The sequence below is a fragment of the Schistocerca piceifrons genome, chromosome 4 (genome assembly GCF_021461385.2).
Source record: "Schistocerca piceifrons isolate TAMUIC-IGC-003096 chromosome 4, iqSchPice1.1, whole genome shotgun sequence".
Classification (NCBI taxonomy): Eukaryota; Metazoa; Arthropoda; class Insecta; order Orthoptera; family Acrididae; genus Schistocerca; species Schistocerca piceifrons.
This window is the reverse complement of record NC_060141.1, coordinates 293,508,798-293,530,526: the sequence shown is the minus strand read 5'-3', so window position 1 is coordinate 293,530,526 and position 21,729 is coordinate 293,508,798. Positions and strand designations below refer to the sequence as shown.

Genomic DNA, 21,729 nt, shown 5'->3' with positions numbered 1-21,729 from the left:
CTTGTGGTTTCCTGGCCTGAAACATTCATGTCGGCTCAGTTGTTCTGAAGCCGGAGTTTGACTTCTAAAGGGATGACGTTTGGTCCTACAAGTGGTACAGTCGTTATGTCTATGTACATTTCAACAGTTTAAAACTGACAGTTTTTCCATGAAAATTGTTGTCTGAAAGGCTAACAATTACTGTTTCTTGTAAACTGCTTGACAACTACCTATACATGATACAATGCATACTATAGTCAACTGTTTAATCTGGTCTGCCTAGACTCAATACAATCATATACTGTTACATGCAATATATTCCTTTATAATCACCTATTTTCAATGTAATTTCAAACTTTGAGTGTTTATTCATATGCACTGCTGCTTGTAATATTTTCTGTCTATATTTAATACAATGATATACTGTTGTCAGCAATCACTTACTATCAATGCTATTTTCTTTTCAAAAGAAATGCATGTACTATAATTAATCTACAACTTATACACAAAAAATTAGAACTACTGATGTACTGACATATACTATGATGCGCTGTCACATGCAACTTAATTCTCTGTAATTATTTATAGTATTTGTGATAAACTACTTTCTTGTGGCATACAGCATACCCCAGAAATTATTAACACCAATATCATAACCATAATTGATTCTATCACTATACTTACAACTGTTTACTTATAAGTACTACCATTTGAAAAACAAATTAAATATCTTTTGTCTTTGCCTTATATAAAATTTTGTAACACTATAAACACATGAAATATGTCCTTGAACTTAATGTAAAACTTTAATTTTATATCTCAGACCTGCCTCTTGTTTAATTTTGAGAAAATAACAAAAAATTTCTGTTGTCATTGTTACACTTGATTCTGTGATGTCTATCAAATTTATTGATGTATATGAAAGTGCTTAACTTAATGTGAACATTGTAACACTTGGATGATCCACCCAGTGAGGCAGTTGACTTTTTTTAATTTTTTTGATGTGAGATATGCTGTATTTGATTCATTTGGCTACATTATTTCTATATTGCTATATTTATATAATAATTTATGTTTGAGCAGCAACAGATACAGTAATTCTGTAGGTACAGTAATTTTCATGTATATGTCTCAGATATGTCGCAGGTTTCAATATTATATGTTTATGTAATTCATTATATTTGATCAACCCCAGATACTAGAGGGACTGCTTATAAATCAGCTGTTGGATCAAGCATTTATTACTTGGTTAACCAATACAGCATTTTATTTGTCATTTACTGTGTCCAGCAAAATGCTATTTGTTCGCCCTTTGTTGATCAATCAATAGGGAGTCTTGGGGTTAATTTTCAGGGACTGGGAAGGGGAAGCTGTGGCAAGTCTGTTCCGCAGGGAATGCTGAACACTCTTCTCCCTCCTGTGCTACAGTAAACTACTGGAACTGTGAGGTTTCCTGTCTTTGAGGTCTGTCGTCTTTTCTTCTTCAACTCCAACACTCCAAACCTTCTATTTCCTTTCTTACTTCTTATGAGAGTGCCAAGCTATTCTTTCCTCTGTCCACATGCATATGTCTCTATTGCTGAGACCCTTCTTATTTACCGTGTCTGTTTTATTAAGCAACTAAAACCTATTTTATAGGAGGATCTGGAGAACAAGCTAGCATTTCTGTGTTATTAGATATAACCATTCTCTATCATACTATATTATTTATTTTGTCTGATTTTGTTGTAAGTTGTGGCCCAAATGGTAAATAATTACTTATGTATTTACTTTGCTATATACTAGCATCTGAATCTACTTTTTCATTTATTACTTCACATTTGAGTACCAAGTTATTCTTGTCTCTGTTCACATGCATATGTCTCTATTGCTGAGACTTTTCTAATTTACCTTGTCAGTCTATTAAATGACTAAAGCCAGTTTTATAGGAGGAACCAGGATTCAAGCTAACATTTCTGCATTATTAGATGCAACCATACTCTTTCATACTATATTATTTATTTATGTCTAATTTTGTTGTATGTTGTTACCCAAATGGTAAATAATTACTTGTATATTTACTTTGCTATATACTAGCATCCGAATCTTCTATTTCATTTATTACTTTTCATTTGAGTACGAAGTTATTCTTGTCCCTGTTCACAAGTGTATGTCTCTATTGCTGAGACTCATCTCATTTACCCTGTCAACACTTGTCATTGTTGACTAAAGCCTATTTTATAGGAAAATCCGGGAAACAAGCTAGTATTTCTGCACTGTTGAAGATACTGATTTTACTTATATATATATATATATATATATATATATATATATATATATATATATATATATATATATATATATATATATATACACTCCTGGAAATTGAAATAAGAACACCGTGAATTCATTGTCCCAGGAAGGGGAAACTTTATTGACACATTCCTGGGGTCAGATGCATCACATGACCAGACTGACAGAACCACAGGCACATAGACACAGGCAACAGAGCATGCACAATGTCGGCACTAGTACAGTGTATATTCACCTTTCGCAGCAATGCAGGCTGCTATTCTCCCATGGAGACGATTGTAGAGATGTTGGATGTAGTCCTGTGGAACGGCTTGCCATGCCATTTCCACCTGGCGCCTCAGTTGGACCAGTGTTCGTGCTGGACGTGCAGACCGCGGGAGACGACGCTTCGTCCAGTCCCAAACATGCTCAATGGGGGACAGATCCGGAGATCTTGCTGGCCAGGGTAGTTGACTTACACCTTCTAGAGCACGTTGGGTGGCACGGGATACATGCGGACGTGCATTGTCCTGTTGGAACAGCAAGTTCCCTTGCCGGTCTAGGAATGGTAGAACGATGGGTTCGATGACGGTTTGGATGTACCGTGCACTATTCAGTGTCCCCTCGACGATCACCAGTGGTGTACGGCCAGTGTAGGAGATCGCTCCCCACACCATGATGCCGGGTGTTGGCCCTGTGTGCCTCGGTCGTATGCAGTCCTGATTGTGGCGCTCACCTGCACGGCGCCACACACGCATACGACCATCATTGGCACCAAGGCAGAAGCGACTCTCATCGCTGAAGACGACACGTCTCCATTCGTCCCTCCATTCACGCCTGTCGCGACACCACTGGAGGTGGGCTGCACGATGTTGGGGCGTGAGCGGAAGACGGCCTAACGGTGTGCGGGACCGTAGCCCAGCTTCATGGAGACGGTTGCGAATGGTCCTCGCCGATACCCCAGGAGCAACAGTGTCCCTAATTTGCTGGGAAGTGGCGGTGCGGTCCCCTACGGCACTGCGTAGGATCCTACGGTCTTGGCGTGCATCCGTGCGTCGCTGCGGTCCGGTCCCAGGTCGACGGGCACGTGCACCTTCGCCAACCACTGGCGACAACATCGATGTACTGTGGAGACCTCACGCCCCACGTGTTGAGCAATTCAGCGGTACGTCCACCCGGCCTCCCGCATGCCCACTATACGCCCTCGCTCAAAGTCCGTCAACTGCACATACGGTTCACGTCTACGCTATCGCGGCATGCTACCAGTGTTAAAGACTGCGATGGTGCTCCGTATGTCACGGCAAACTGGCTGACACTGACGGCGGCGGTGCACAAATGCTGCACAGCTAGCGCCATTCGACGGCCAACACCGCGGTTCCTGGTGTGTCCGCTGTGCCGTGCGTGTGATCATTGCTTGTACAGCCCTCTCGCAGTGTCCGGAGCAAGTATGGTGGGTCTGACACACCGGTGTCAATGTGTTCTTTTTTCCATTTCCAGGAGTGTATATAATGCTCAACCATATAACTGTCATGATGTATGTGTCACTTATGAACCAATTACCAATGTATAATGTTAAACCAAATAATTGTTATGATGTACCAATTATTTATGATTCATTTATTGTGTATTCACACCCAAGTGCTGAACATGTACTTGTGTATAAGGTCCAATCACATAGTTGTCGGTGCTGTTTCAATTATTTATAAAACACGACCAATATTATATATTATGTCACTGCGCTCTTACGTATCATGTTTGAATGATTATAAAGGTGTGAAAGTGGCATTGGAAGTGTCTTGACAAATGAAAAACAGTAAGATTGGTCATTGGTCGGACATTTCATCCCAAACAGCAGTCTGTGTACTCCAAACTTCAAGACTATCAACAAAGCAGTCTGTGTACTCATACTTCTAGATTCACAGAGGAGCAGTCTGCGAACTGTAAACATCAAGACTATTTACATTTGTGTGAAGTACAAAGATTAGTACATTTACACTTAGGAATGTTGTACTAGTATGAAACTCTAAGTTGCATGTTAGCTCATACAGTTAAGAAATAACTTATTCTTTTCTTGCATTATTGAGTAATAATTTTTGCATACTGCTTCATAATTAATTTACATTTTTAATCAAACATAGCATTTATCTAATTCCAGAAGTAAAATGCTTGTTCCTCCAGTTTATTGTAAAATGAGGACTGTTACGTAGATCTGTCAGAAAAGGTTTTGTTCAACTTTCAGTTGCACAAATCCTTTTTGGGTGTTGAGACGTAACAGCCCGTTAAAACCTATTTAAAACGAACATTTCCCAATCTAATTCACGATGCACATGTAAAGAAAACATGTAACTCACCTAGAAAAACTTATAACTGAAAAAATAACTGTCTAATCTATTTCAGTTCAAAGTTTAGAAGCTCTGTAAATGAAGGGAATAATTCCCACGAATGGAGTCTCTAGTAATTAATAAAAAATATAAATGTATTATTGTAATTTCTTATTTGAGAGTTTATTCTCGAATGAAATAACAGACATCTACTAATATCATTGTGTACTGACTGTACTGAGCATATATATATATATATATATATATATATATATATATATATATATATATATATATATATATATATATATGGGCAACCATATTGGCATAGGGAGTCAGTACTTTGGTGATTTTGGACAGAGGGCATGTAGCTGGGTGTGCATAATTAATTCATTATTGTAGGTATGTTACAATTTATTTCAGATTTGTCAAGATGTTTTTTAATTAATTTGAGAATACAATAAATATTCAGAGGAAACAAAAAACAGGATTAATTATTTTAGAAAATAACCTTGTAGTTATTTTTTTTACAGTTACTGTTTCAGGACTTATGCAGTCACAGATTACTAGCTACGATGAGTAAAACAACCCCTAAGAATGTTATATAATGACACAAATTGGTGAAGTACCCACACTGTGCAACTAACTGAAATTTCTCCAGGTAACGAATTAAGTCACACTATGCCTTAGCAAAACACCAGCTGATCATAGTTAAACCCCAGGCTATTGACCTCTCAGGAAGTGGGGGCAAGGCAGAACAACAAACATGTTTTATAATGTTTGGCAAACAAGGTTACATCAAGTATGATTTGTATCAGTATGAGTTAGATACAGTAAATAAAGTCAAAGAAGAACAAATACAATCATTAAGGTGAAAATATTTAACATTGACATACAATTAATTTTAGATACAGGCTCAACTACTAACCTAAAGCCAAATGCATTTTTTTGTGAATGAAAGAAGAGGGGCAGTTTCCCAACATTTCCTGTCCAAAATTGCAAGGTGCAAACTGCTATAGGCAGTAAGACTAAATTGGTTAAACATCAGGAACTTATTCCATTACAAATTGAACATTTTACAGTGAAGTGCAACTTTCTTATAATTGTCTTATGGTCATTGACACGTTTAGAACATACAAAACGCAGATTGACATAGGTAATGGTAAATGCAACTTTTTTGCGAAGGATCAGAACTTTTCTAATGATTTAGTCAGAACACCTGATGCAGGTAACAAAACAAACAGAGTCAAATGTAGTGGTAAAATATTCCTTTCCAGCTGTATATTTCACAAACAAATTAGATACTGACCAAGAAGCAGACACTGAGGTTAGTTATGACATGGTAGAGCAGAAACTAAGATAATCACAGGTACTAAATAAGATGCAACAGCAAGAACGTCCTCACTTGTTATTTAATTATGCCAATGTTTTCAGTAAGTAGTCAGGGGTAATCAAAGACTATGAATATAAATTTGAATTCTATCTACATGAAACACGTTGTGTAATGTCGTATCCTATTCCACAGGCAAAACGAGAAGCAGCAAGGGAAGAGATACAACCTTCATTTTCATCCTATTGTAGTCCAATATTACCAGTAAGCAAACCCGATCGTTCTGTAAGATTAGGACTCGGTGCTAGAGGTATTAATAAGATCATAGTACCAGTATGCATAAGGCCAGACTGGACGAACAGCTTCTAAAGTAGTGTGTATAGGCATAAGTAATTCTTTTGATTTGTGCAAGTAGACATAAAAATTAACAGCAGTGAGAAGTAACACACCACTTCATGCGAAGCGAAAGTATAAACGAAATTAGCTAATGGCTCAGCTGTCGTACACTCAACAACATGCGCATACATCAGTAGCAGGAGAGGAGACACTGACCTGTGTGCATGCGCGAAAGACTGGCAGAAGGTGCAACCAAAATAGGAATGCAACATGTATCTAACCTAAGCACAAAGTAAACGGAAATACTACGCAAATACATCTACTATCTGAGGACTAAGGAACCTATTGATATATGCACACAGAGATTGGCAGAAGGTGCAACCAAAATAGGAATGCAACATGTATCTAACCTAAGCACAAAGTAAACGGAAATACTACGCAAATACATCTACTATCTGAGGACTAAGGAACCTATTGATATATGCACACAGAGATTTAATTAAATACTAAGCTGTGTACAATATATTTTCAACCAAAAGGAAGCATTATGAAAAACTATAAAAGACGTGTAAGCTAAGGACTATCAACAAAATACCGTGAGAAATGTCAAATAATGTTCTTTGCAGAGTAAATGATCATTATGGGTAATAGAATAAACGAATGTCTATGAATTTACACAAAGTATGGAAATATCTGTGAACGTATACAATGACCAAATATGTCAGTGGCCACTGAGCTACTTAATGCAATTAGTTTTAAGTTTTTACTTTCAGCGACCAGTGAAAGAAGAAGAGAATTATGTTGAGAATAGCAGGTACCAAATGAAGAAATGGTCCGCACATTGAGTAAACAATTTAGTTATAAGGATATTTATACAAAGGTCATAAGGCAAATGAAAAATGAAATATGCATCAACACATTGTATCTCCGTGACAATTATCAGTACCTATTTGCTGCCGAGTATGCATAGACATTTAAGCTTGAGATTTTACAAAAACTATTTTATTTTTATCATGTCACATGAAAGCTTGAATAATAACATTTCAAGGTATTTGAGAAATAAAGTCTATGATGATTAAAACATCATGTTTCACACTCAGCTACACGTGAATTGAAGTAAAAAGCAAGAACACATTAAGAAACAACATGATACTACATGGGTGATTAGTCAGTACACTTTATTTTAATGAAACAAAAGTTTCTTGGCAACTAGTCCATCATTGTACGAGCAACATTTCCTCATAAAGCCTTGAACCAGTAGATAAGTATTTCCCTTCTTCCCTCCCAAACAAGGAGGCGGTGTAAAGTGTAATTAGGCGAGCAATGCGCAATGTTTTAGACCTATTTCCAACGTTTTTCTCCATCTTCTACCTAAGGAAAAATGAACTCTCATAAGTGATAAAAGCCTATCTATAAAATGAAACATAAATGTATTGTATGCTTGTGTTATGTCATAATAATGTGATATTTAATTAATTTGTACATGTGATGTGAAGGAAGAGAAGTTGAAACTAACAAACAAACCAAAGTAACAGAACCCAATCAATGAAAATTTTATGATGTTTTAAAACTTAAGAAATTTATGTTCATAATATAAGCGATGGATGGAATGTCAGCCACAGCTACAAGTTGTCATGTTATGTATATTGCTGTAAGTCAATACTTGTACTAATTTTCGTTGGAAACTAAACTCTGTATGAAGAAATGAACTCTAAAGACAAGCAATTTACACAGTGTTTTGGACGGCTATGTGTGTCTTTCAACAAGTGGACGGTCAAGTGTGGTGACATGAAAATGCGTGAACAACCAAATAACTTCTGAGTATCGTGGCTCACAACACTTGACACTTTGACAAGTGAAACAAGTGAACTATAGTTGTCTGAGCCGGTACTTACCTCATCAACGGACGCTGTTGGTCAGGGTTCTCTACTCTGAAAATGCGAATATGATGGGTCATAATGATCCCATGGCAGTCAAAATAGAGATCTTCCACCACAGCATCGGATTCTGAACAATAAGCACCCAGAATGAAGATAAACGCCACAGAAATTCTTCGATATGTGACACTCAGGTGAAAGTGCGATACTTAATGTGAAATCAACAATAAGAAAGCGAATGCAAGCACGTGCGACGGTAGCTTCTAGCATATTGACCGTTATCGTTTAGCTCTTAGCCACCAAATCATTCAGTGCGCCAGCGTGAAACACGGCAGCGAGAATGAAGCAAACTGAACATTATTGTTAGCGCACTAAATTCAAATATGTAATGAACTGCCATATGATGTATATAATCTTTTAATTCCTTAAAGAATTCTAACCTAAATAGGAGAAGTTGACATCCATTCCATTAAATAAAAAAAGGAAGCCAACAATAAAAGGCATCGACCCCTATCGGCAAATGTAAACAAATAAAAAATTACACTGTACGTATCCGTACCATGTCAGCATACAGCGTGGGGGCAGTTGTGTAAGTACATGATGAAAGACCCCCAGGATGCTGTAAAGTTAAGATTTATTAAAAAAAAAAAAAGAAAGAAAGAAAAATGAAACACCAAGCGGCCAAAGAGTTGGTAAAGGCGTTAACTATGAATGTGTGGTAAGGTGCATACAAATGAAAGAAAAAACATTCAATTTTTGTACAGTTTTTTGTTTTGTTTTTACTCTCTTGTATGTAGAAGGACGATGAAGATGTGCGATTTTAGATATGAAGTATTGTGACCTCTATATTATATTGAACAACAGTATCAAGTATTTTTTTAATTATTGCAGTGAAGATAACAACATATAAGGAGATTTTTCTTGATTACGACAAGCGCCGGTTTTCTCGGAGTCCGCCACCTGCAGCTACAATTAAAATGTAAGTGAAGTCCGATGGCCAAAAGATACAAATAAGCAAAGAACATTTTTTAATAACGCAATCGAATTATATCCTACAAAAATGTGTCTTCAAACACATAGTCAATAATATTTAGTAATATTTAATAATTTATTTATTCCTTTTTTTATTACATGTTACTTGTGTGAAGATGCAGACACAGTGAGGCAAAGTACATAAATACCCTCTGTGTCTACTTTCCTTTCTGTATTCCTCGACGCTACTTTTTCCGTAATTACTCCTCGCTTCTTATTCATTAATGTAACTAGTCCTACAACAGTATGCATGTTGTAATTAATACATGGGTGGAATAAATCTGTATTTGAGCAGACTACTTCAGGTGAAATCTTTACGTTCCTGTTGCGCATGTGATTGCCGTTTCTTGCAGTTGCCGCAGCTGCTGTAGTAGAATCTTGCTGTTTAGTTTGAGGTTCTTCTTTTGCAGGAGCGGAGTTGCTGGAGGTCATATTGCGAATAGTTTGTACTAGACACTAGTAGAAGATAATCGTGAAGCTCGAGGTTTCCATTGTTGGAAATTTATGATTCCTTTTTCAATAAAAGGATGTACGCTGGATGTGAATGCACTGTACATTTTATTTTCACAATTAATACACATTAACTGAAAACATGTATAAACTACGAGTTAAACGTAGAACGGATATTTAACTAACAAAGAACAATGGTACAAAGATAATATAGACTTTTGTAAACTTTAATACTCATACTGTTTCGTCTTGTACGGTTCTTATTGTCTGACATAGCCACGAATCAAAATCAAGTACTAACCACAAAAATAAGTTTGAGTGACCCTGTTAACGTGTCACAGGAATAGTATATTGTAGAAACATTCTGAAAGTGTCCATATTTGTTAATACACCTAGAACACTTGCTGGTAAACGACTATGTAAACTTCGTTGCAAATTCGATCAGTAAAATGCTTTGGCTTCTTGACAAAAATCCAAGTAAACAAAAATACACATTCTAATTAGGTTTTGTTCTAATCATATAGTCGGCAGACAAAAATTTCACTCAATGACTTGCTTCATGCTTGCTGAAGGATGAGCTGGAAGTGAACTAGAATAGGATCAACATTTATTTTAATTTACCATTTATGCAGTACTATCTATTATTTTTGACTCCTTATTTCTATTCGCCATTGAAAGAAATATGTGGCCTTAAGCCAGTAATGATTTGGACCAGAATGAGATTTTGGCTTGTATTAAAATCGTTACCCCATAAGTTAACTAATTGTATATTGATAACTGGAGATTGGTTAAAATCTCATATTGATAGGGCAACAAGATTTTCTTTAGAAAGCTACTGCTGCAAAGAAGCCTTTAGAGATCAATTATGTCCGAGTCTATTGCGAGTAATTTGTAATTTAGTATCTCTCAGGTCAAAATCGGATGCGGTGATTTAGCTAATTTATCACATTCAATAAGTAGAACACTTACCAAATTAAGGGGAGCGATTCTGTATCGGAAGATATCTCATACAAACGTTTGCGAACTGAATATTCAATTTTACAGGAACTTCGCGGTTTAATAATTCACGCCCGTACAATCCGTATCTTTGCCTGAAGTGTCAACAAAGATGATAGCATAGAGTTCACAAACTGACAGCTGTTCTGTGCAGAAGGGTGGTTAGCTTTTCTTTCAATGTATGGGGTAGGGGTGCATGTGAAATGCCATAAGAACTTTCGCAAGCAAGTGCTAGTCCAACTGACGTAATGCAATTGAGAAAATCGCCTTTATAGATTTAATTCTGTGGCAGGATCTACGTTTAACTACTATGGCCAGACCATCGCCTTCATGTCCATTACGTTATGTTTTGAACAGGCAGTACGACGAACGGATAAATGTAAAAAGGCGGCTATTAAGAGAGCGTCTCAATAAAGCCACAAACCTTTACAGGAAAGATCTACTTGCCCATTACGGCTGTGTGAATGCCATAGAGTTTTCCAACAGTGGAAAGTTTTTAGTGTCCGGTGAGGAAAAAAAAAAATGGATGTATTGTTTGAATACCCTTCTGTGCATAGTTTTGGAACATAAGAATAAAATATAATTTACGTTACAGGAGGAGATGATCGTCGAGTTTTAATTTGGAATGTTGAACATGCTCTCCACAGCATCGGAACCCCATCTGTAATGCGCGCTAATCATATAAGTAACATATTTTGCCTGGCATTTGACAGCACAACCAGCAGAGTATTTTCTGCTGGCAATGATGATCAAGTCATAGTCCATGATGCTACAACGTAAGTCTAAAATGAGCATTTTACAGACGCCTACATGAAACAGTTTTTTTCTCCCAAGTCTTTCTTTTTGTTTTACTTATAAAATGATTAACAGCGTAGGAATAAAAGACCATTGTATTTTATTGTTGCTGCCTAAGGTATTATGAAATTAGAGTGCTGTACAGCAATGAAGACAGAACTGAAAAAAGTTGGAAAGTATCCATGTATTCAGTTGTCCTAAATGTTGTAAAACAACCTGTCCTTGTTGTTGATACTAATTCTGATTTGTAAAAGAGGTCTGTTAAGTGGGTTATTTGCCATTACAGAGATAAAAATTTGCATTATGTCAAGGACCATGAGATGTCTAGCTTTATAGTAAATATAAAGGATGACGCAAAATAGAAATGACTTATTTAACATATGCTGTGATTGCTCATACCTTTGACGTATGCCAGTGTAAGAGAACTCTGTACCCAGAGACTGTAAATAAGTTTAAAAATTCACAATTTTTCTGCATTTTTATGGAACCTCAATAGTAAAATAAGTTTATTACCTTATGCTCATTTTGCTGTAGAGTATTGCTAGATGAGATTTATGGAAAGATTTTTATGTATGTTTTACGTAAAATAGCTTCTTTTGTCGGTCATAAGTTCCATCCCAGTTAGTAATCATCAGTCCATATTTGTGACTTTGAAATGAGTGCCGAGTGCAAATATTGTGGTATGGAATGCTGTACGTCCTGTGGATGAGACTTGATTTGATTTGATCAGACAGCTCCTACTGGCATCATTACTACGTTGGTGGATGGTAAGCAATCACATTATCTAGCTGCACTGAAAGAAATACTTGACCCAACAGAGTGTATTGTGATTGGAAATTTTTCTGAGAATTACTCATTTATTGTACAAGGTGCAGCACAAGAATTTCACTGGCAGCAATCCCAGGCCACAGTGCATCCTTTTGTAGTTTTTCTACCAAAATCAGGGTCAGCATCATAAATTGTAAAGAAAATGTGCATAAAGTCACTATCTCATTTGCTCAATAGCTGCAGTACATTAATATCAGAAAACCATTATTCCCCGTATAAAAGATGCAATGCCACACTTAGGAAAAATTCACTACATTTCAGAGGGAGCATCATCTCAATATAAAAACTGGAAAAATTTTAAAAATCTGACATTGCATTCTGAGGACTTCAGAATTTATGCTGAGTGGCATTTCTTTGCCACTAACCACGGGAAGAGTGCCTGTGATGGAGTTGGGGGGACAGTCCAAAGTCTGGCTGCCAGGAGGAGTTTGAAGAACTCCATCACCCAATCATCACTGCACAAGCACTTTTTGAATTTGCTTTGCAAGAGATAAAGGGTATTCAGTTCTTTTGTGTGTCCTCAGAAGACATGGAAAATAACAGTGCAGTGCTACTGAATGAAAGATTTGATCAGTGCAGGACAATTCCAACTCAAGACAGTACCACCATTTTATATCTGATGGAAAGGATGTTAAGATGTATTGAACTACATACTCCATGAGATATGATATGGATTACCTCTCACACAAAGCAGAGGCACAACCGTCTTCAGCACAATACCAAGTAGTATCGTTTCAGGATATCAGGCTGTCTTCTTACGTTATTTGTGTGTATGATTCTAATTGGTACCTTGCCTTTGTTATGGACTGTTCTGAAAAGAACCAAGATCTTTTGGTGAAGTATTTGTATCCACCTGGACCAGCTAAAGCTTACTTTTTAACAAAATATGTCAGCTGGGTGAAACTAGGGGACATTCTAAAACCAAATATTGTGCCAAACATTATAACAGGCAGACAGTAAGTGCTGGGCAGGGCAACTGAAATTGAAATACTCCAGTTTAACAACTTTCAGCAGACCAAGTGAGGAAAGGCACTGATCTTCGACGCATGTGCTTCCTATGTAACTTTGTATTTAGATAATGATTGATGTGTTCAGAGTGTGAAACATATCATTTCTACTAATTCAGGTTGAATATGTTGCGGAATAATGGGTCTCTGGTGTCAAATTCTGTGGCACTTACAATACTGTCCTTATCAACACATACACACTGTTAAAGAGTACAATAAAAAAGTTATGCATTGGATTAACACAAAGATATTTTGGAGGGTAATTAGACTTAGATTCAAGCTACATAGTGAAGCAATGTGCAGCATGCTGTGACCTTGTATGTGTTGCATTTGGGGAGGTCCCACATAGTGATTTTAGACAATTTTGGATTTTTTCAAAATCCAAAAGTCAGTGTGTGCATGCAAGCCACATAGCCAAATTTGTGTTATGAATTCAGCTGTATCACCTCTCTATACACACCAAATATTGTTTCAGTACTATAATTCACACATGAGATAAAGAATATTGGAAACTTGCAAAAATGGGATAACTTGTGTAGCTGTTTGGTTGTGTATTACTTCCGGACCATGAACCATTGCAACACATCCTTTCTTTCTCCTAAAAGGGTGAGGTGTTACCGTTCAAATGAGACCAACCTTTTGGCGGTACAGGAGCTAGGTGATCACACAGGGTGGCACGTTTTTTTTTTAAAAAATGGCCAAAATTGTAACTTTGGGAGTGCCTAGCTCACATTTCAATACCTGAGATATGTACTTAATTTAGTGCAGATGTTAACTGTACTAAATTTCATTGAAATCTATAACCATGATGCAACCCACATTTTTCTAAAATTGGAGGATTTTCAATGGAATGACCCAAACTAAAATATTCTGGGGGATATTTAGGGAAACATGCTACCACCTCGTAATTGTTGATAGGCAATAATTGGTGACAACCAACTTGTAAAAGATGCCACAGTTACCTGATCTGAACCATATGAAAGTCTTCCTGTGCGCAACTTATTGTTGACATTGATATTCCAAGTTTGTTTTGTGGTAACATTATGCCTCCTGATTCCGTGCATCACAGCCATCCACATCTTCACTGTCACTCAGTCGTTTACCATTCTAATATAAAGTAGAGTCCAAAAAATTCAGATCTAGTGAATGATGCAAGTCAATGGAACAGTCTTTGAAGTCGGTCATCATATATTGCATAGATGACTTCGATGTTTTCTACACTGTGATCAAAAGTATCCGGACATCCCCCAAAACATATGTTTTTCATATTAGGTGCATTGTGCTGCCACCTACTGCCAGGTACTCCATATCAGTGACCTCAGTAGTCATTAGACTTTGTGAGAGAGCAGAATGGGGTGCTCTGCGGAACTTGCAGACTTCGAGCGTGGTCAGGTGATTGTTTGTCACTTGTGTCATACTTCTGTATGTGAGATTTCTGTGCTCCTAAACATCTCTAGATCCACTGTTTCCAGTGTGACTACGAGTTTCCGATGTGATAGTGAAGTTGAAACGTTAAGGGACACGTACAGCACAAAAGCGTACAGGCCGGCCTCATCTGTTGACTGACAGGGACCACTGACAGTTGAAGAGGGTCATAATGTGTAATAGGCACACATCTGTCCATACCATCACACAGGAATTCCAAACTGCATCAGGATCTACTGCAAGTATTATGACAGTTAGATGGAAGGTGAGAAAAATTGTATTTCATAGTCGAGTGGATGCTCATAAGCCACCCATCACGCTGGTAAATGCCAAACAATGCCTTGCTTGGTGTAAAGAGCTTAAACATTAGATGACTAAACAGTGGAAAAACATTGTGTGGAGTAACGAATCATGGTACACAATGTGGCGATCCAATGGCAGGGTGTGGGTATGGCGATTTCCTGGTGAACGTCATCTGCCAGTGTGAGTAGTGCCGACAGTAAAATTTGGAATTGGTGGTGTGGTCCTGTTTTTCATGGAGGGGGCTTGCACCCATTTTTGCTTTGCATGGCACTATCACAGCATAGGCCTACATTGATGTTTTAAGCACCTTCTTGTTCCCACTGTTGAAGAGCAATTCGGGGATGGCGATTGCATCTTTCAACACGATCAAGCACATGTTCATAATACTCAGCCTGTGGCGGAGAGGCTACATGACAGTAACATCCCTGAAATGGACTGGCCTGCACAGAGTCCTGACCTGAATTCTATAGAATGTCTTCGGGATGTTTTGGAATGGCGACTTCGTGCCAGGCCTCACCGACCAACATCGATACCTCTCCTCAGTGCAGCTCTCTGTGAAGAATGGACTGCCATTCCCCAAGAAATTTTGCAGCACCTGATTGAACGTTTGCCTACAAGAGTGGAAGCTGTCATCAAGGCTAAGGGTGGGCCAACAATGTATTGAATTACAGCATTGCTGACAAAGAGCTCCATGAACTTGTAAGTCATTTTCAGCCAGGTGTCCGGATACTTTTGATCACATAGTGTACATCTACATATATACTCTGCAGATTACCATGAGGCGCATGGCATAGGGTACATCCCATTGTACCAGTTTTCCTGTTCCATTCACGTGTGGAGTGTGGGAAGAATGATCATTTGAATGTCTCTCTACATGTGGTAATTATTCTAATCATAAAACTGTCTGGGCAAATAGCAAATAACTTAAGGGGGGGGGGGGGGGGCACAGTCACAATTGCTAAAGTACCAGTGGTTACAGGTGACAGATCAACTTTTTTTTTAGGGTAGAGAGGGCAGGAACAAAGGATGTTCAGAGACAGTCTGAAAATGACACTCACATTGATCAAACAGTACACAATTCTTGCAGACAGCCTGTGATTGGAACTAGAGACACTCAAAAATTGGCAGGAAAATTAGGTTCATCCAGCTGTAATTCAGCCAGTGCACAAAATCAGTTATCGTTATTGCATCAGAATATCTGAGGACTAAGGTTTAAGCTTAATGAGTAGCTTATTTGTGTTGAAGAATTAAGAGGTGAGCAAACCATTTGATACAATCTGCCCCTCTGAACGTCATGTGACCACTGGTATAGATACGTTAAATGTTACAGGATTCAAGTTAGCTTCTTACTTCCGTAGAGAAAATATGGAGAAAGGAGGACTTGTCACATTTGTCAGAAACTATTTTGATTTCAAGAATATTGATATTAATAAATTTTGTTTAGAGCAGCAGTTAGAAGCTTGTGCAACAGTAGTAGTATTTCATAATAAGACTTTTATAATAGTAGGTATATACTGATCACCCTCAGGAAAGTTTAACCTCTTCATAAAAAATCTGGAAGCTGTGCTGTCCCATCTCATGGTAAGAAACAAGGAAATAGTGGCTGATGGTGATTTTAATGTTGATTTATTGAAAAGCTGTGTCAGTGAACAATTATTGCAGTCAGTAACACTATCATTCAATGTAGTTCCTACTGTGTACTTTGCTACTAGGATATGTAAATGCTCTGAGACTGCTATTGATAATATCTTTGTAGACAAATCTAGGGGAAAATAGACATATCACAAAACCAATAGAAAATGGACTATCTGCTCACGATACGCAGCATCTTATGTTAAATGTTGAAACTTGCCAGGATAAAAAATCTATTAAATGTGAGTACAGGAGGGTAATAAATAAGTAAAAACTTGAGAAATTCAGGAAATTTCTCTGTCATGAATTTGATTGATGTTTACAATACTTCTGACTGAGATGCAAAATACAAAGCATTCATTAATAAAGTTTCCTCCACTTTTGAAAATTGTTTTTTTCCTAAAGGTAACTCAAGCCATACAATAGTCAAAAAATAAACTGTGGATTATACAAGGAATAAAGATACAATGTGGGAAAAAAAGGATACTATATCTACTATCTAGGAACAGCTCTGATGTTAGAATTGTAATACATTACAAAGAATACAGGAAAATATTGAAGCAAGTAATCCAGAAATCGAAGCAGCTTTATTATGAGAAAAGGATAATTACATCAGGCAACAAAATAAAAATTGTATGGGATATAGTGAAGACAGACAGGTGGGGCCAAAAAGGAAGAGGAACAGATAGCTTTAAAAATAAATGAGACTTTGATAACAAGTACATGTAATGTTGCGAAGCTCTTAGACAAGTACTTCATTTCTGTTACTGACAGCTTGGGGTTGTCTGGTTCGGTGAACAGTGCAATGTAGTATCTGAGTCCAATCTTTAAAAACAACTTCAGTAATGTGGCAGTGACATTCATGTCTCCCATAAAATGCTTAAAATCTAAGTATTCCTGTGGGTATGATAACATATCAATGAAGTTAAGCAAAGAGTGCTCATGCGAGTTGAGTTCTGTCTTAAGTTATCTGTGTAATCAATCTCTTTTCAGCAGAACATTTCCAGACTGGCTAAAATATGCTGAAGTTAAGCCTCTTTACAAGAAGGGGGATAAAGAGATACCATCAAACTATTGACCAATTTCACTTTTGCTGGCTTTCTGAGAAATATTTGAAAAGATTGTGTTCAAGCATCTCCTTAAGCATGTGACTGAAAATAATATATTGTCCAAGTCACAGATTGGATTTCTGAAGGGTTCCGATATAGAGAAAGCTATTTACACTTACAGTGACAATGTACTTAGTTCATTAGATAATACATTAGAGGCTACTGGCATTTTCTGTGACCTGTCAAAATCATTCTCTCAAGTAAATTGGAATATTGTGATGTCACTGGCAATGCTGTGAAATGGTTTGAGTCTTATCTAACAGGAAGCAAAGTGTGTCATTGCGCAATATCTGTGCAGTAAGCAGTCAGTCTTTGTCTGACTGGGAATTAATTACATGTGGTGTTTCTCTGGGTTCCATCTTGGGTCCATTGCTTTTTCTTGTGTACATTAATGACCTCTCATCTCTTACATTGCCAGATGCTAAGTTTGTTTTGTTTGCAGATGATACAAACATTGCAATAAGTAACAAGTCAATGACAGATTTAGAAATAGCTTCTAATCAAATTTTAACTGACATTAATAAGTGGTGTAAAGCTAACTAACTCACTCTTACCAAACTTTGAGAAGACCCGCTATATGCAGTTCAGAACCTGTAAAAGATTTCCTTCCAGCATGTGTATAACGTATGAAGACATGGAGACTGAAGAGGTTGACAGTGTTAAATTTCTGGGATTACAACTCGCTAATAAATTCAGTTGGGAAGGGCATACCACAGAATTGCTTAAGCACCTAAACAAGTCTGTATTTGCAACAAGAATGATGCCAGATGTAGGAGATATAGATATAAAAAACTTGCATATTTTGCTTACTTTCATTCTGTAATGTCATAGGAGATCATATTTTGGGGCAACTCATCAAACCAAGCAAAAGTTTTTAGGTGCAAAAGCGTGTGATAAGAATCATTTGTGGTGTAAATTCAAGAACATCATGTAGAAACCTGTTCAAGGAACTTTGTAGTCTAACCAATGTTTCTCAGTAGATTAATGAAACTTGTTGCAAGTAATATACCTCTGTTTCCAACCAATAGCGCAATACATAGTATCAATACTAGGAATAAGAACAATCTACATAAAAACCTAAAATCACTAACCTTGGTCCAAAAAGATGTCCAATATTTAGGAACACACATTTTCAATAAATTGCCAGCAACCGTTAAAAACTTGGTTTCAGATGAAGCACAGTTTAAACAGAGTTTGAAAGACTTTTTGATAGGCAACTCCTTGTACTCTATAGATGAATATCTTAACAGAGACTGTAAGCCAGCTTAAGTAAACATGTCAGATTTCAGTTTTGACGGCACTTGGTCACAACAGCCAAGATTAGGTATTTTGTGTATGATAAATTTATTAATAGTGCATAACCATGTTTCATGCTGACAGTGTGTTAATTATGTAAATATTAGCTGTTCTAGTTTACCACATTTTATTCGCCTATTTCGACATTCTCCTGACGAATGAGCAGGGTAGTAAGTATTATATTCAAATGTTTTATGTTTTTATGTTATACTTTCTGACATGTTCCACGCCTATGAGAATCATCTAATTTTTTAGGTCTATGGAATGAAAACTGAATCAGATCTAATCTATTCCCATAACCCCTTTGTATATGATATGTAGGAGGTTTTAATGTATTACTCATTTAAAGCTGGTTCTTGAAACTTTGTTAATAGAGTCTTGCAGTTCAGTTCCTTCAGTGTCTCTGTGACTCTCTCCCATGGATTAAACATACCTGTGACCATTCGTGTTGCCCTTCTCTGTATACATTCAATACCCCCTGTTATTCCTGTCTGGTATGGGTCCCACACACTTGAGCAATACTCTGGAACCGGCCCCACGAGTGATTTGTAAGCAATGTTCTTGTAAACTGATTACACTTCCCAATATTTTACCAATAAACCAAAGTCTGCCATCTGCTTTACCCACGACTCAACCTATGTGGTCATTCCGTTTCATATCTCTTCAAAGTGTCACACTCAGGTATTTGTTTGGGTTAGCCAATTCCAACATTGACTCACTGACATTATAGTAATAGGATACTATGTTTTTTTCATTTTATGAAGTGCAAAATTTTACATTCTGAACATTTAAACCAAGTTGCCAATCTTTGCACCACTTTGAAATCTTATCAAGATTTGACTGTATATTTGTGCTACTTCGTTTGTATAGTACTTCATTATCTATAATTTTATCATCAGAAAAAAAAGCCTGATTTTACTGTTAATATTGTCTGCAAGGTCATTAATACACGGCATGAACAGCAACGGGCCCCAACATACTTCCCTGGGGGCACACCTGAAGTTAGTTCTATATGTAAAATTGAATATTTTAAATGGAAGTTGTGGTGACAGATTAAAGTGTAGGATAGCCCGAGGCCTAGGCCGGATTGTTAGTTGATAATTTGGTTTTTGCTTCTTTTTGTAGACTGATCAGTAGCATAGCACAAGGGTTGTGATTGTTATGTTGTAATGTGGCAGTTTGGCTTTAAATTGCCAAAGCCAGTGAATGCACCATGATAGCGTTTTTATGTTGCTCATGCTACAGTAATTTTATGTTCCTGGTGGAAATACCTGTCTTTTGTCTGTATGTTCTGATATTTCCTAGTTCTAAATACATTTGAAGTCATTGATAATATCACTGTCCATAATACCTATTCATATGAGGGTCTTGAATTAGTTTATTGGATTTTGTTTTGATGACAGATGAATCTTTGAAAATTACTTAGTGAATGAAATTTCAATGTGTTGAGTGATAGGGTCCAGCTGCCAGCCAATTTTAGTTCTTTGTCGAATTCCACATGCTCACTGTGTTGCCAGTTTTGTAAGTAAATGCAGCACCTTGTGAATTGTGGATGGGTGCCCACTGCAATACTACCCCCAACATGGCAATCTGTTAGTCACAATATAATTTTCATTGGAGTATAATCACAGAAATTCCATCTTAATATCGTATTTTATTGTGGAGATTTAAAATTCTGAACTGCATGTTTTAGATTCACCTAGCAAAATGTTAATTCTGTAGGCTGAAATGCTAGCCGGAGGAAGTTAAATTCTGGTTGCACTGTTTTTTCTTTTTAAGTAGTCACTGAATCTCTGTACTACAGGTTGTATACTGGTGCAATGAGATTCCTGGTGTGTCATACTAACACTATAAAAAGAAATGTGGCTGCCAATGTAAAAGACTTTTTTTCAGTTCAACTACAAAGAGATTATGTATCATTCTTGTGGATACTGGTATGCATAGTAATCTGAGGAAACAAGCAAGCAGGTGCTGCAGGCAACAAACCTAGAAAAACACATTATATGATTTTTATATCTTCATATATACAATGCAAACCACTGTGATGTGCACGGAAGAGAGTACACCCCATTGTGCGAGTTATTAGGCTTTCTTCCTGATCCATTTATGTGTGTAATGTGGGAAGAGTGATTGCTTAAATGCATCTACGTGGTCTGTAATTAGACTAATCTTGTCTTTGCGATCCCTGTGGAAGTGATACCTAGGGACTGTTGTATCTATCCATATTATTCACTTAAAACTGATTTTAAGACTGAAAGGAGGCTGTCAAGGGATAGTTTGCTTCTGTCTTCAAGTGTCTGCCAGTTTGGTTTCATCAGCATCTCCGTGACACTCTCCCATGAGGCAAATGAGCCTGTGACCATTCATGCTGCTAATCTTCCAGTCATGGTGTACAGTGCCACATCTGGATATGAGGAGGGTTGACTGGTGGCAATGGACAGAGATCTAAAATTATGGAACCAGCTGTCCAGCCATGACATTTCTCCTTTTGTTCACTCTGATCCTTCTCCAATGAGTTGGGAACAGGGACGGATTTTGGAAAACCAAAATGTACTTGGTGGTTACTGGTTGTCAAAGAAATATTTTCAAACACTTTCCTTGACAGCATCCTGACATATATACAACATTGCTGAATAGTTACACCCTGCTACACCACACCACTGTTAGTGCTTATAAGTTTTAATGAATTTAATTTGATATCTTACAAAGTGAACTAACATTTGGCCATGCAGACTGCGTGAG

General features: G+C 37.2%; 1 protein-coding gene across 1 annotated transcript in view; it reads left to right on the top strand.

The window, feature by feature from the left end:
- Positions 1 to 10,720: 10,720 nt before the first annotated feature.
- Positions 10,721 to 21,729, top strand: part of LOC124794793 (DDB1- and CUL4-associated factor 5) — a 112,185-nt gene continuing 101,176 nt past the window's right edge. The window contains exons 1-2 of the mRNA XM_047258448.1: positions 10,721 to 11,098; positions 11,188 to 11,368. Of these exons, the coding sequence (XP_047114404.1) occupies positions 10,903 to 11,098; positions 11,188 to 11,368 (377 nt within the window). The 5' untranslated portion in view covers positions 10,721 to 10,902. The remainder of the gene's footprint in view (positions 11,099 to 11,187; positions 11,369 to 21,729) is intronic.